The 17,233-nt window shown below is 42.4% G+C and overlaps 1 protein-coding gene across 4 annotated transcripts in view; it reads right to left on the reverse strand.

Moving 5' to 3' along the window:
• The window catches only part of HTR4 (5-hydroxytryptamine receptor 4), a 153,590-nt gene that overhangs the window by 6,822 nt on the left and 129,535 nt on the right, over window positions 1-17,233 (reverse strand). For 2 of the 4 annotated variants that reach the window (XM_074313739.2, XM_019734368.3), the window contains one exon: window positions 6,790-6,865. The exons of the other annotated variants lie outside the window; for them this stretch is intronic. In XM_074313739.2, coding sequence (XP_074169840.1) covers window positions 6,805-6,865 — 61 coding nt within the window. In that variant the 3' untranslated portion in view covers window positions 6,790-6,804. The remainder of the gene's footprint in view (window positions 1-6,789; window positions 6,866-17,233) is intronic. 4 annotated transcript variants of the gene reach the window in all.

Raw genomic sequence — 17,233 nt, forward strand, 5'->3', positions numbered from 1 at the left:
CGAGGGAATACAGGTAATATGTGAAGATACACCCCATCAAACCTGGTCTATCTGATGCCAACACCCTCACAGCCCACACAGTGCATCCTCACACAGCCCAGGGACAAGGTATACACTTAGAACAGTGGGTCTCAACAAGACCACTGGGGAGGCATTTCTGTGTGTCATGGAAGGGGCAGTGCTGTTGGCATCCGGTGGGTAGAGACCAGGGATGCTACTAAACATTGTCCAATACACAGCATAATCTCCCACAACAAAGAATTATCTGGCCCAGAAGATCAATAGTGCCAAGATTGACAGCCCTTGATCTAGACTGAGTTCCCAAACCAGGCTCTACCACTTACCGGCTTTGTGATGTTTAGCAAGTTGTTTAATCTCCCTCTGCCTCACTTTCCTCCTCTGTAACTGAAGGTGATGACACCTACCTCCTAGTACTCGTGTCTGGAGTAAATAATGTAATGTATGAAGACATTAGCACAAGGTCTGGCACAGAGTAGAATCTCAATATATTGAAACTAAAATTATTCTATTTAGTTCTTTCCCTCAATACTCCATTTAGTTAGGAGTATGTAACAAAGGCAATATACATATGTGTAAATATATATATATATATATATATATATATATATATATACATATATATATATATATATATATATATATATATATATATATATATATATTGCAGTTTATTGTTTACAAATATTTTCCTTTTTTATTTCCTTTATAGGTAAAACCTGAAAGGACTCAAGATATAGGAAACTCCCCTCTCTTGCCTTTCTCCCTTCTCAGAGTCACAAGCTCTCATTTGGTAAGCAGGCACACTAAAGCAGCACTAATGGATTTTTCCATACACAATCCTTTAAAAATAGTTCTGCAGTCCAGGCAAGGCAGAGAGTAAAACCAATACTCTAAGGAGGAGGAAAATGAGGCACAGAGCAGTTGAGTGATTATTTGAGCATCATGGTAAGTGAGTGGCTGGGCCTGGCCAGGCCCATAGTCAGACTCCTGCCCATTGCTCTTGCCTCTGAGTTAATGAGTTGCTTAATGACTTAAATACAGGTCTTCAAAAAAGGGTTCAGAACCTAACACCTCTGTGGAATGGGGCTGTACTCCAGTATCTGAGATACAGGGATATCCCAGAAGTGCATGCTTATGTAGAAGACACTCTGAGGATAATGATAAATGAGGATGTCTACCAGGTACCATGTGTAGTAATTACCTACATGATTTCATTTATATCATTTACTTTTCACAAACCTTTAAGCAGTAGCTACTACTTAGACCTACCTTACAGATGAGAAAACTAAGGCTCAGAGAAGTTAAGCAACTTATATGAGGTCACAGTGTCCATAATGCCCCTATTCTTAACCTCAGAACAGCCTCCGAAACTCCTAATAAGTCATTTTCACTGGCAATCAACAACAGCTTCTCCTACCAAGTTCACATACAGAGGGTGTCCCAGTTAAGGAGCCAAACTGATATTTCTGATCATGTAAGACGTGCTGCCATGGAATGTAGGCACATCTCCACCGCAGCCTTACACACAGCTCTTCTAAGTGTCTAATTCTTATGTGCTAATGAATGAGTCGTTCAGGAATAACTAGAAAAGAGGGACTGGAGTGGTTATTCCAAGTGGGGTTTCCCTTTATCCAGAATGCAGTTGAAAGGCAACAGCTCTCATTCAAGATGGGAGTAAGCAGACAAACACGTTTTTCTAGTGACATTTGGGAGGATCCTGTCACCACGGTATGGTGGGTGATACACACAGAAAGAACTAGTCTGAGATTTCTTCGGCAGGACCCTAGTGAGGGCAGTGTGTCTCAAATGAAGTCTGGCCTGCAGAGATATTCCCTGAGCTTGGGTGTCGCCAGGTCTCCAGGGCATATATGTCTTTTAATTTGGTATCCTTACTTTGACAGTAAATAAATAATTTGAGCAGATTTGGGATCAACTGCATGGCCACCTTATAAACTCACATTTATTACCTTGTAAACTGAGGTGACATTTGCATTCCGGCCCACCCCAATGCTGCAGTGACAGTGGCTAACTTTACACAGTATTTCTCTCACTAGGGTGCATGAACCCCTAAGAGTCTGCGGGCATATTCATGAGGATCTACACATCCCCAGTGTGAGGAATATTGAGGGAAAGAAAGCACAAGTTACTGCAGGCAAACAGAATAGCATTCAAATCCCGACTCTGCTATTTACTAGTTGTGTGACCTGGTCAAGCAGGTTAGCTCCACCAACCTCTCAGCTTTGTTGTGATGATGATAAAATGAACATCTATAAGGGGCTTAGCAAAGAGCCAGATACATAGAGGGTGTAGGAATCTTCGTCGTTAAGGAAACCAAGGTTCAGAAAACGTGACTTTCCCAGGGTCGAAGAAGGATTAATAGTTGCGTATGGAATGGTTCAGAATACAGGCTTTTGAGGCAGAATGCTTGGGTTTAAATCCCGTCTGTGGCACAGACTCACTGTATGAATACTTCAGAAGTTTTGGGTTGTTGTGGGCATTACATGAGCTAATGCACATAAAATGCTTATTAGAATAGTGCCAGAAACACTCCATAAATGTTGATTTGTACTGTTACTGTTTAGTGACCAGGGTAAGGCTCGAACCCAATACCCCACTGCTGATTCAGTGCAGAAATCCATGCCTTAGAAATTGATCAGATGTTTGTTCACTAAGCAATTCATCATAGGGTTGAAAGAAATCTTCCAGATGGATTTACAGATAAAGAAACAGCCCCAGAGAAAGGCTGTCATCTGTTCAGAGGGGCCCAAGTCTTCTGGCTCTGTCTGGTGTAAGGTCTTGCTTAAGGTCTTACAGCTACTGTTGTGCAGGTCGGCCTGCGGGGTCTCAGCTCCCGCTCCCCACATAAGAACACAGGATGTGGCTAGGCCAAAAAGGAACACCCACAGAGCCATAGATAGGGGAGTTATACCACTATATTCTTGCTGGCGACTGGGTTGGAGACACAGGAAGCAGGAGCCACACTGTTCGCAACCCTCACCGCACCCCTTGCAGGCTCAGCCACCATCTTCTTGCTAGCCCCCATTTCCTGCTAGCGTAGCCATGGCATTATATCAGTGGCCAATGGCTCACTGGCTACAGCTGACAGCCAACTAGCCACAGCTGATGGCCATCCAATCACAGTTGATGGCCATTTACTACCTGAGCCAGCAGCTTTCATGTGAGGCCGAGAGCCTGGAAACTGCACTCCTGGCTCTGTCCCCACAGCTGCACTGGTGGAAAGCAGACCCCAGATGTGTGAGTGTACCTGGGCAGCGTCAAGTCCAAATGAAAACTCTCCGCGGTTTCCCAAGCAGCAGCAAGGCAGGAAGCAGCTCCCTCTAAGCTGGGTTGCTTCTCCCCTTTGTATTAATTTACTCAAACACAAGGGGAGCTACATTAGATTTGATAATTACCTGAGTCTACAATTCATTCACGGAACAATTAGCATTGCACTTAGAGCAGCCTGCATGTGGCAATTAGTAGCACAATAATAACAGCCCCCCTCTGCCAGGCCAGCCTGACATTATAAGGAAATAATTAGACTTTATTTCATATCACCCCAACCCTTCCCTGTACAGCAGTGCTCACACAGGGATGCTTGCAAGAAGATGTTTTAATTATTAAAATATAAGCTGCATGGGTTTAACGGGATTCAACCTTAAGGCAGAGTTTCACGGAAGCTGGAGACCCATTACCTGGAAACAAGGATCTTACCTTGGCTATTTTCTGGGTGTTGAGTGAGGAATAAGACTTTCAAATCCTAGGCACTTATTCATGCAGTCACTTATTTACTTAAAAACGTATTTTGAGTGCCTGCCACAGTCTGGGCAGTGTGCCATGTCCTGGAAATATCAAGGCAGTGAGGAAAATCTCCATGTTTGCCGTCCCCGTGGACCTCACAGTGTGGTGAGGGAGACCCACTGTTCGATGCAAAAGCATAGCCGTGAGAAGTATTAGGAATGAGAGGTATTTGGTGCTGCTGTGAGAGCATGTCATGGCGGGATGTGGCTGAGGTCAGTGTGTCAGGGGAGTGTGACCGAGGAAGTGACAGAGATGAGAACTACAAGATGGAGAGGGTTAACCAGGAGGAGGCTGGCAAAGGGGCAGCAAATGCAAAGGCCCCTGTGGAAGGGGCAGACTGGTGCTCTGAGAGCAGCATGGGGGAGCGCCCGTGTGAGATGAGAGCTGAGACTCAGCGGGGACTCACCACTGAGGTCGGGGTGGGAGCCCAGAGGCAAATTAGGTGGATTAGCTTCCTACGTATGGCTGCTGGAACAAATGACCACAAATTGACTGGCTTAGAGAACACAAATATATTATCTTACAGCTCTGGAGGTGAGAAGTTCCAAATGGGTGTCAGTGGGCTAAAATTAAGGTGTTGGGCAGAGCTGCATTCTTCCTGGAGGTTCTAGAGGACAACCCCATTCCTTTCCCTTTTCAGCTTCTAGAGCAGGGGTGTCCAAACTGCGGCCCGTGGGCCAACTGCGGTCCGCAATCCATTGTTAATTGGCCCGCAGCAAATTCCCAAAACATATTTAGTTTACTTAAATAAACCAGGTGAGGCAATACATACTTCACCTCGAGTGAGTGGCCCGGCTGTTTGTGTATTTTATCGCATATGGCCCTTGGGAAAAAACATTGAAAAAACTTTGGACACCCCTGCTCTAGAGGCTGCCCACATTCCTTGGTTTATGGCCTCACTGTTCTGACCTCTGCTTCCAACATGACAGTTCCTTCGCTGATTGATACTCAGGCCTCTCTGTGATAAGGATGCTTGTGATTACAGGGGCTCCACACAGATAATCTAGGTTAACCTTCCCATCTCAAGATAAGTAGTGTAATCACATCTGCAAAGTCCCCTTTGCCATCTAAGGTAATATAGTCACAGGTTTCAGGGATTAGGATGTGGACCTCTTTGTATAGCCATTCTTTTGCATGTCGTAGGTGATTTTCAAGGTATACAGGGATGTTGGTGGCTCAGAGATGTAGGATGGTAGCAGTGGACACGTTGAGAAGTAGTCAGGTTCAGGATAAATCTAGAAGGTAGAGCTGATGGGACCTGTTGATGTATTGGACATGGGGACAGTGAGGGCAGGAGAGGCACAGCATGGGCTAGGAAAAGGTGCCAAGGCAGGAAAGGGCACAGAGTGGCATGCCTTGTTTGAGGAATGGTCAGTGCTCTAAGAGTATGTCCTACATGGTGGGACCCTCAGGATGAGATTAGTGTCCTTATAAGAAGAGGAAGAGAGACCAGAGCTGAGTAATCCCACCGTCCCACCCTAGCCCCACCACGGGAGGATCCCATGAGAAGGTGTCTGTCTCCAAAACAGGATGATGTGAATGTTCAGGCACCTTGATCTTGGACTTCCCAGCATCTAAAACTGTGAGAAACAAATGTCTGTTGGTTGAGCCGCTCAGTCTACGATATTTTGTTACGGCAGCCGGAGCTGACTGATACAAGGAGTCAGAGAAAGAATGTGTATAAAGAGAGAAGAAACACAGTTTAGGTTGTGGACATAAGACTTTTTGCCGTTAAGCTGTTCATTTAGAAAAACCCGATGCATCAGGAGAAAATGAACAAACAGCGGGGCATGTGCACGTTATGTGTTTCTGTGAATCTTTTACTAGTAACACTTCATTTATCCCAAGGTCAGGCGTCTGGTGACCTTAACTATACAGAAACCTGCACCGAGGTGTTTTTTGTTTGTTTGTTCTTTTTCAAGATCTCTGAATCATCAGAGTAGTTGTCACAAAGGTGTGGACTTTTCTACGTAAACTTAGTTTGCGTATAGCTCTAGAAAGTTAGTTCTTCCACACACAGCAGAGGAGACGCTGGGAACTAGAAGGGAGATATGCAAATGCTAGTGGAAGATAAGGTGATTGTACGAAAAAAAATGATAGCGGATGTGTGCAAAGAGAAGAGCCGGTCAACAAAAATCAACACAACAAACTCAACGAGGGTCATTTAACGTAGAGGAAAATATTTCACACGTCCCTCAAGGGCATCACTGTAGTGTAGGATAACTAACAATGGAAATTCAAAATAATAACTTCGACTCAAAATCTGATTTGATACTGGGGGAATTCAAATAATGTCTGTAGTTCAGTTAATAGTACCCGATAAATGCCAATTTTCCAGCTTTGATAAATGTCCCCTGGTTATGCAAAATGTTAGCCTTAGGGAAGGCTGTGTGGAAGGGATACAGGAAGGTGCTGTACTACTTTTTTATAGATATAAACGTGTTTCAAAATAAAATGGGTTTTAAAAACGGAAAAGACTTATAAAAACACCTGGGTTTAATCGCAATCGTTTGTTTGGAAAAGATGAAGGAATTCACCACGTATAGCCAATGAGACACAGGATGAATGGGAGCCTGGGATGACCTAGATGAGAGAACCGCTGAGGACAATGATTACACTGGCTGAATTCAGGTCCATGGCGGGCTCCTCATCCAGAGGACTTGGGGAGGCTGTGCTCCCAGAACACAGAAGAAGCCCAACGCAAAATTTTAAAATTAAGGAATAGAAAATAAAGTAAAGCTTTCAAATCATATGACTCTTTGGCTTTCAGATCAATAACACTCAAGAGCCAACTCTGGGCTTGCTGTGTCTCTGCCAACAACCATGACGTTTCCACGTTATGTGATATACTCATTGGACTCAACCTGGTCCGGTGAGGACAAAAGAATGTGCAGCATCCAAGGACATTTCATAGGAAGATGTGAGCTGACAAACACAGACAGACTCACAATGCAGTGACAGACTTACAGAATACGCTCAGAGTTAGACAGGAACTGGTCTATTGCAGAAGAGCAGGAGGAAGCTGGAGACAGAGGAACAGCCACTTTTAGTTGAAACAGAAAACAGCCACAGATGAGGGAGAGCCAAGCAGAAGTGGAGAAAGAAAAAAAGAAAGAAAACACCGAGGTTAGTGGACAGGTGATCTCAGCCTAACGGAGCATTCTAGTAGCCTCAAAGTTCCTTACTTGGGGCGGGGATAAGGATGACAGCATAACTATTGTACCATATGATTATACCACACCTTACGTCTACAAAGACATTTGATGTATATGTTGAATCATCACTAAACCCCTAAAACATATGCATTATTGTCCACGTCTTACATGTAACAAAACGGGCATAGACATGTTAAATCTTGTTCCAATTCTACCGAATGACAGAATCTGAATTCAAACTCAGGCTGGTCTCATTTCCAATCTCAATCTTTAGTTTTCAGGAACCAAAGAATTCTAACCAATAAAACAAATGTATCATAATTTATTTACACTGATTAAATATATACTTAAAAAAATAAAAAGCACTTTTTACAGCTAGTATCTCATTTGAGTCTCACAATAACCTGGCCGATTCACAGTGCAGGTACTACCTTAATTTATCAAGAAAGGAAACAGGCACACAGAGGAAAGTATCTGTCCCAGGGCACCAAGCTGGTTAGCAGCTAAGTCAGAATGTAAGGCAACTGTTCTGAGTTACCTTTCATGGCGCCGTGGACAAAACATGCACAGAAAGCCACTCTCCTCCCCTTCCTCTTTGCATCGCTAGCCAGGTCCCATCCTGCTCTCCTTATATGAGGTATTCCATATAACATTCCCATATACAATATCCCCGATAATACTCACGTCAACCTTGTGGGGTAGGTACTATTAACCCCCATTTTCTGATGAGGAACGTAAGGCTTAGAGGCAGTGTGATCAAGTTAACCTAGTTATCTGGAAGGGACACCATCACACACTTGACCCCAGGAGGCCCTCTGACTCAGAAGCACACACCTTAAACTCTGAGCATCATGATTCTCAGATCCTCGCTTCTAAAAGCCTTAGCTTCCTGTGTCCCCCACTCCCCAGGCAGATTCTGGACCAGGCAAGCAATGAGGCTCTTTACTTCTTGAGCTTTGAGTCCCTTTCTAAGAGGGAAAAGTCATCCATAGCTCCCTTATATTTCCCAGAGATACCCTAAACCCTCGCGGTATTAGGAAACCCCATCCAAATATCCTCTCCACACCTTCATGGCTCCCGGTTCTAAAAAGCTCTCCTAAATCTGCCCACTTCTTCCCTCATCAAGACATTAATTTCCACTTCAGATGAAGCAAGAGGCCAGGCAGAAAGCCAGGACCTTGGAATTAGGATTTTAAAGGGCAATATGATTAAAATAATTCACCATAAGGTTAAAAAGCACAGACCATACTTTTGTTTTTTGGCCCTCTTCTCCCTTCTTTAGCTAATCTATGAAACGTCTATGTTGAAGAATCTTTGAAATATCGTTGGGTATATATGGCCACTTCCTCTATACAGCCATCTCAGACCACCTCAATGTGATATTCCCTTTTCCTCTTTTACGCATGCGTAGCACTTTCTGCTTCTATAATTTATTTGGCAATATAAGCAGCCTTGGGATAGCCCTTGATGGAGTGTGTTAAATGCAACCTGTACATGAATTTAAATAGCATGTTTCCAGAAAAAACTACAAGCTTCTTGCAGGTAGAAATCATGACTTATTCATCTAGCGCAGTTAGGTATTTTATTGACCGTTAGCCAGGTATTGTGTTTCCCCGAAAATAAGACCAAGCCAGACCATCAGCTCTAATGCGTCTTTTGGAGCAAAAATTAATATGAGACCCGGTCTTATATTATATTATATAAGACCTGGTGTTATGTTATGTTATGCTATGTTATGCTATATTATATAAGACTGGGTCTCATATTAAAATAAGACCAGGTCTTCAATTAATTTTTGTTCCAAAGGATGCATTAGAGCTGATGATCCGGCTAGGTCTTATTTTCGGCGAAACATGGTAATAGTGGTGGAGAGTCCAATGTCATGTCCAGTATTCTAGTTGCAGTTTCATTACTTGGTAGCCTGACAACCTTGGACCTCCCACGACCCACCTTCTTCATCAATAACATAGGAATAAGAACAGTAGCTCCCTGAGCGAGTTTGGGTGAGCGTTAACTGGAGCAGGGCACACTCACCATGCCCTCATTGTGCCTGGCGTGCACGCGCTCATTAAACGCTAGCTGGTAAAACTCCAGGCAAACTTTATGTTAAATGGGGAATTGGACCCCCAACGTTTTCTTCCTTCAACTGGTTCTTTCTAGTGCTTCATAGTCCAATGCTATGCCTTGGTGTATATCCTTCACTGACAGAGCTCTCTAAAGGTTACCTTCTGAACATGACATATATTCTGTGAATATTGCCAATTTCAATAATTCATATGCTGGCCTGGAAATTTAAGAAAGAAACTCAGAAACTTTCAGTGGGCTATAAATAATCAGTTAAAGATTTAAATATCTGGGGATCTCTTTGCATGACATGCTTTCCTGGAAATCAGACAATCAGGACCCAGCCACTCCAACACTAGGAGCCATGTTGCATGTTGGCACAAGAGGAGCTGAAATGACTCCTTTGCTCTGGGTTTTCCACAATTCAGTGGTTTCGAGTATTCCTGTGGGGCTAGGATTACACATGGGATAATACAATTGTAAACTATTAAACATGTTACATATAGAATAACTAATACTTGGTGTGTGTGTATATATTAATATATCTATGGGTACATATAGATATAGATTCACACACAATCACACAGATGTTCTTTTATAACACTTAATATTTAATTAAAAATTTAACTATTCTTACACATTTGTTTATACATTTCCTTTTAAATGCAAGTAACAATATTGTTTTTCTTGGATGCAACACATAATGTGTCTAATGAGTGAACTCTTGAGAGTGCAATGTGTAGGTAAGTTATAGACATGTCTGAAAGTAGTGAGCAAATTCTGGCAAAAAAACCACAACTTTTCCTTATGAAAATCTCAGAAGAAGATATAATTCTTACAAATACTTCTTTTTTGCACTGCACTACACTTAAAAGTGGGAGCTATGACTAATGTTACACATTGAAGTAATGTTAAGATAAAATTTAACACACTAATATAAAATAAAAATTTAGATTTTCAGAAATTTAAAAATTTGTTTTAAACACTTTATCAACTGTCCCCTATCCATGCCAACCTTGCTGAATTAACAGGATAGTTTTCTTTTGTTTTTATTATTTTTTAAAGATTATATTGGGGAAGGGGAACAAAACTTTATTGGGGAACAGTGTGTACTTCCAGGCCTTTTTTCCAAGTCAAGTTGTTGTCTTTTCGATCTTAGTTGTGGAGGGTGCCATTCAGCTTCAAGTTGTTGTCCTTTCAGTCTTAATTGTGGAGGGTTGCAGCTCAGCTCCAGGTCCAGTTGCCACTGCTAGTTGCGGGGGGCACAGCCCACCATCCCTTGCGGGAGTCGAGGAGTTGAACTGGCAACCTTGTGGTTGAGAGCCCACTGGCCCATGTGGGAATTGAACCGGCAGCCTTCGGAGTTAGGAGCATGGAGCTCCAACCGCCTGAGCCACCGGGCCAGCCCAGGATAGTTTTCATCTGACTTTTGGCTTTTTGCGTTTTCACTGGCGAGAGTGATCATGTAAAACCATACCCAGTTGAAATTATGTTTTTTATATACAGAGACTGTTTCTTACATTTGTACTGTAGACCATCATCTAAAAAGCTCTTTGACATTATTTTATTTTTACTCACTACAAACCCCTAAGAATGGCATTGTGAACGTTTGAATGGAAAAGAAGTCACCCATCCCCTTGCCCTGCCCGGACAATGTAGAAGACTTTCAGTGATCACACTGGACCATGCAAAATGGTCAGCTTTACCTTCCTGAAGTTCAAACATGTTTGCTCCAGGCAAGGCCTCAGCCTAGCAGCTTGGGACAGAGCTGGTGTAGGTCACAGACCCAGGAAGCCGCACAATGCAGGCCGCCTTGGCAGTGTTTGGATGGTGATATGATACGCCAGGGATTGGTTGATGGTTAGCTAACTGCCTGGCAGCAGGTGTTAGGAAAACTCAAAGCTGAGAAGATAAGGCTTGGTGGCAGGCAGAGGGGAGAGGCCAGGCAGAGAGCTGGGCTCTATAGAATAAAGGCCCGGAGTGCTTCAAACACCTGGATGGCTCCGGCAACCTGCTTTGACATTCCAAGAACCCGGGCTTTTCTGATTAGCTCCACTCTAGTTACTATGGGAAGAACTCTTGGCTACTTAATAGGCTCTTATCCACAATATTGAGTTAACACTTTACAATCATTTGCCATAGGCTCAGAAGAGAAGACTACATCTGGCCCAAGACAGGGAACTACAGGGGTGTCTTCCCTGGGCAGGGAGGTCATCTCGTTCTCTTCCTCGGAATGAGAGCTCTACATCTCCTGGACAACAGTTGAGGAACAAATCACAGCTTACTGCCATAATTAGAGGCAGATTATTAGCTTCTCCCAGTATGACAAATCACTACCTACAAAGTGTACTTCCATTTATTCTGCCTAATACATCAGGGGCAATGCTGAAGCTCCTTTGGGGGTAATTTTTATTATTTTTGCAGCAACAATATTAGGAAAAACAACTTTACATAGCTCAACAACAGAGTCTATTGGAATCTACTATCTTAAAAGCAATCTAAGCTAAAGTTGGTTTAAGCCAAAGTTGGTAGGAAATGGCAGGGACTCTTTACGCGAGCAAACATTGAAACGTTACCTATTTTTATAGTCATCAACACACTCAAAGGCTGTACCACTATGATCTTAACAACTTGCTTTAAATATCACCCTGAGTGCACATTTTGCTCAAATATGTTTTAGCCTTTGGCCAAGACCAAATAAAATGCAGTTCTGATCAGAGCACACCACCCGCTCTGCTGTCAAAAATGTCCTGGCCCCTCACCTCACACATCCCTACTCCAGGTACTGCTCTCTGCTTGTCCCCAGTGGCAGACTAAGGTCTGGCACATTCTGAAGCCATCTTTGTCTTGGATAGGAACTGTTAGAAGGGTGTTGGCTGCTGTTGATGAATTTCACTCTCTGCAGCATAAACAATGAGGTGCTGTGGGAGGCTTGTGTTTGTTTGGTCAGGGCTTTTTCCATTAGGCTTGGTCATCAGCAGTTGGCTGGTTACAAATGCAGTCCTAAGATCGAATGGCTGGAATCCAATTATCCCAGCTTCCTGTCTGCAGAGCCTTGCCAGGGAAGAACACAGTCGTGTTTGCCTGCCTTGTCAGGCTCCCAGGACTCAAAGTCTATCATTTGGAGAAAACTAACAAACAACAGATCCTCAGATGTTTTCATGGCGAGGCCACCTGGTGTGGAACGAGGATGCACAGAACACAAAATCGAGCGCTAGTCTATATTCTGCCTCGTCCTGGCTCAGCGTCTAGCCCTTCACTTCTCTGAGCTTCAGTTTCTCATTTTATTAGAGGAAGATCGTCACAACCACTGGGTTGTGGGAGCTTCTCATGAGAGGATGTGAAAGAGCTTTGGAAACTAGAATGATGAGGGTGGTGGTGATAATAACGAGGTTAGCAGACATTTATTGAGTGCCTCCATGGCAAGGGCACCATACTGTGTGTTTCACGGACATTATCTCATTTAATACTCACAAACATCCTCGAAAGAACTGGTGATGATGGTAACGATAACACTAATAACAATAGTAACATTCCTTCAGCATTTACCCTATACCCTAGCCTTCACATTTTACGCATGAACATAGGTAATCCTTACATCATGGGGAATAAAGCCTAGGATCGTCTACTTGACATATGAGAAAAATGAGATTACGGAAGTTGGCTAATTTGTTCAAGATCATACTGCTGGTAAGAGGCCACAAGGATTCAAATATTCTGAATCTAGAACAGGAGTCTGCAAACATTTTCTCTAAAGGGCTAGACGTTTAGGTTTTGGGAGCTACATCCAGGTGCTGTTGCATCTCTCCTCTTCCTCCCCCTTTCCCTCCGCCTCCTCCCTCTTCCCCTCCTCCTCTCCCTTCTCTTCCTTCTTATTCTCCTTCTTTCTGTTTAGTTTTTTGTTATTGACGATTTTTGCTTGTTTTTACAATCCTTTACAAATGTGAAAACCACTCTTAGCTCAAGGGTCACATAGAAATAGTCCGATGGCTGGACAGTAGTTTGCTGACCCTTGTTCTAGAAATAATTTCGGTTTTCTAGATAAGGAAACTGAAGCTCAAGAGCTTCATTGAAATCAGGATTTTACTCCAGTTTTGTCTGCTTCCAGAAACTCTGTCAATGCAAACCCTAGTGCTTTTGTGTATGCTGTTAAAATGTACGATATTAGCACTAAGTTAGGGAGACTGTGCTCAGCCCAGTCAATTTCCAAAGAGAAAAACCTTCTTCCTCTTGCAACAAACTTGCAGACAAGACAGCAGCCGAGATTTGACAGTGCCTGGCACATAGTAGGTATGCCATAAATCTCTGTGGAAACAATTCTGATTTCTGACTGGATTCAGTGATTCACCAAAATCTCAGCTATTTTCTCACATTCTTCTAGACCTTGCATTTGGGTCTATAAGTGAAAGCAATGACATATTCCTTTATGTAGCTCATAGGAAATCTGTTACAATTTATGAGATAATTTCCATAGAGCTATTTGGAAAAAAGAAAGATGTTATGTGAAGAAATGTAATCTCTACAATGAATCATTCTGTTGACAGAAATGGCACTTGGAGACTGTATGCATGACTTTGACACAAATACATCACTAACCAGAGGCAGGACAATAGAAAGAACTCTGTGACTTCATCAAGTCAATATTGTCGTATCCACTAATACAGTCTAATCATGGGTTTTTACTTCAGGGAGTCAATGAACTTCTTAGAAATGTATTCAAAAATTCTGTGCCTATGTCAGATTCTTAGAGAAAAGGCCCTAGATTTTATCAGGCTCTCAGAGTTTTATTATGTCCCAAATGTTAGAGCTACAATAAAATTGTTACAGTGCAGTTTATCCCTGATGAGGAAAAGGGAAAGAAGAAACTTGCTGGTGTGCAATGATCAGTGTTAAGTTTTCCAGATGCCCTCGTCAGTATGATGTTTCCTTATACCCTCAGGATACCCACTTAGGGTCCCACAGCTACTTGCCAGTTCCCTTCTGGCACAGGTGTCTGGTCTGCACAACCACCCAGAAGATTTATCACCAGTCCAGGCTGGCTGCAGTGACCAGCACTCAGGGAAGCCAGCAGGGTAAAAGCAGCCACAGAATGCAGCAAGAGTCTCTTCCATTCTATCTTCAGCTCCAAGGTCAGGCCCACAGAGACTACTGTAATAAGCCTCGAGGCTAATTTTCTCTTTTTGCATTATTAGCACCTAGCATAATGCCTGGCATACAGTGGCTGTTTAATAAAAGTTTGAATGGAGATGAGGTTAATGATGAAATTGATAACAATTATTCTTTACATTCCTGGCATGACTAATAAGGCTGTTTCATTCAGTTATCTCTTGAGATATTCTATCTATATGAACTCATTGGTCTTTGTCAATTAGAGGGTGTTTTCACTTTGTACTGTTGGTTGTGGTGGTAGCTTCATGCTAAGATAGCTAGTTTGGGTATTTCTCTTTTGTGTGTGGGCCTGACAGCACCCTTCCTTGGAGATTATGATTGTGACCCCAAAGAAGTAGGTCCTGTGGACCTAGACCAGGGTGGGCTGGATTAGGCTTCACAGACAAGGTTGTCCATGAACTAGGCCTTGGTTTTAACAGGCAAGTGGTGGGAGAAAAGCATAGTGGACCACAGCAAGCAGGGAGAAGTCCCATATGGACCTGACAGCTGGAAAAGGAAGTGGGACTTGGCCCATTTTTACTCATTCTACTCTGAGTTGGTCATTGTATTGTGGGTGTGGATGACATATCAATGAGCAACTGGAGACCACTTTAAGTTTTTGAGTAGCGTAGTTGAACATGGAAAATTTTTAGCATATGGAAAATTTTAAGGGGGTGTTACTCTACTTTTTCTTTTTGTTAGTTGTCACGTGTATATGTGTGATTTTAAAAATAGATGAACCAATATAGATGTAAAGAAAAAAGAATTAGAAGATAGTGGTAGTTATATAGTATCAGGTAATAGGGAATAAGCTCTAAAGAGGTGCCAGTGAAACTGGAAAGACTAGATATAGGTCTTTTCAAAGGAAGAGAATTTGGAGACTAAATGTAAGCAGACAGAAGGTAAAGAAATCAGAGATGACTTCCCATCTGGACAAACTAATAATAACGATTATAATAATAGTAGTAGTAATGGAGATATTTTGCATTTGTTGCCCAGTCCTACACATTTTAGAAAACTGTCTTAATTAACCTATTAATGTGGAAGCCACAAAAGGCCAATGAATGTTTATTTATTAATTTATATTTATCTCTCCTCTGGCAGCACAAAAACTTTTGCCAAGTGAATAAATAAAATTTGGTATGTGAGGTAGGTGAGGGAATTTTTCTTTCTTTCTTTCTTTCTTTTTTTTTTTTGCATGAGAAATTTGAAACCCAAAGGGTTTCCAACTGGCTTGCCAGAAGTCACCCAGTTGGTGAGGGCAGAATTCAAGGTGGAATCAGAATTCATGTTTTGTTTTTATTTTCCCCATCCTACAGACTACCACAAGTGAAACCATCATCTGCAATAGGAAGGTTTGAATAGCAAATAAATACCCGGAAATTAGAAAATAAACAGAGACTGCTCTCCACTGAGAGGGCTACTATTAGATGAGACAGAATTCTGGAATGACTTTGGCCTTTTACTTTTATGAGCTCAATGTTTCCGGAAGGCTTTGTGTTGAGGAGAGGAGATGCAATAATAAGGGTGACCCTGATAAGACTACTCTTTCCTGGTTTCTTCCATTGACTCACATCCCCTTGATCAACTGCCCACTCTCTGGCTGGATGGGACAAAAGGTCCCGCCAGAAATGGTGCCTTGGTTCAGCCAGCCAGGAGCTTTTCACTTGAAATTATGAAACCCTGGCTCTACTTCCCTTTCACAAAGCTTTAGTAATGGATGACTCACAGTCTCCTCCATGGCAAGTCCCTAAGGATGATAAAGAGAGATTGGTATAAGGCTTTGGGGAAAGAATGCGGGGTGGAGGGTGGGCTGGGCTGTGTTCTGGCCAAGAATTTCATTATTAAGCAGTGGCATATGGGTCCCCATTTGGACCCTGTTGACAAGAAGACCATATACTAATGATTACCATGCCAATTTAGGGGACCAAGGCTGGAATGAAACGACGAAACCTCCTAATGGTATTCAATACTGAAAAAGACTCGATTGAAATTAAATTATCTGACCTCAACCAAGTTTTTTCAAACACAGATAATGTCTGACCTTTCATCCAAGGCTCCAGACCAGTTGAAATGACTACCCATCCAGGCTACCAGGACACTCACTCATACATGTTAGAAAATGTCTTCTGATTTCAGAGAGAGTAGCTCTTCAAAATTTGATGGTATTGCTTCTGTCTCTTACCTTCTACACAGGCAGAAAAATAGAGTACGGATTCTCAAGACAGGCAACACTAAGTTTGTATCCAGGCTCTGCTCATTATTACTTGCATGACTTTGGTTCAGAAACTCTGTCTCCTTACACTTCATTTTACTTATCCACAACATGGGGGTTATTATATAAAATAACCAAATAAATAAATAAATAAATAAATACTCCCAATTATTTCCCTGGTGATGTTCTATTTGCTATCATATACACAATTTTATTTAAATCACACACCTCTAATTACTCATGAAGAAACTGTGGCTCAGAGAAGTTAATTAACTTGCCCAAGGAAACACAGCTAGCAAGTTGGGAAGCTAGCATTCAATCCAATCAATACTTTTTTGGAGGATTACATGTTTTAGGATATGTAAAGTGTCAAGGTAGTACTGACAGATCTTAGGTATTCAATAAAGTTATGTCCATTTACCCTCTTAGAAAATGAAGTGTGACTATTGCTTAGGAAACTCATGAATTAGAGACAATAAAGACACATTTTAGGTGTCCCATAACAAGACACTGAATGACAATGAAACTCCATTTCCGGTCCATGCTTATCATATATCTCTTCTCTGACGCCGTAACCAAATCCCTACTATCTCCATCTTCTCCTGAGTAGTGTTCATAGCGGCCCCTTCCCAGAGCACAGAACTGGGAAAGAAATAACCACTGCCTGCCAGCTTCACCATTCTCCACCCCTGGCTCCTCAGCACCCTTTCCATATGACTCTACATGCAGCTTCGGAACTTCAAATGCCATACAATCCAGAGTGATACTAGTGAAGCTACACTTCAATGAGTGCCTACTGTATGCCAGGGACTGTGCTCCACTATTTACA

The sequence above is a fragment of the Rhinolophus sinicus genome, chromosome 5, assembly GCF_057876585.1.
Source record: "Rhinolophus sinicus isolate RSI-liver-muscle chromosome 5, RSI-T2T, whole genome shotgun sequence".
NCBI lineage: Eukaryota > Metazoa > Chordata > Mammalia > Chiroptera > Rhinolophidae > Rhinolophus > Rhinolophus sinicus.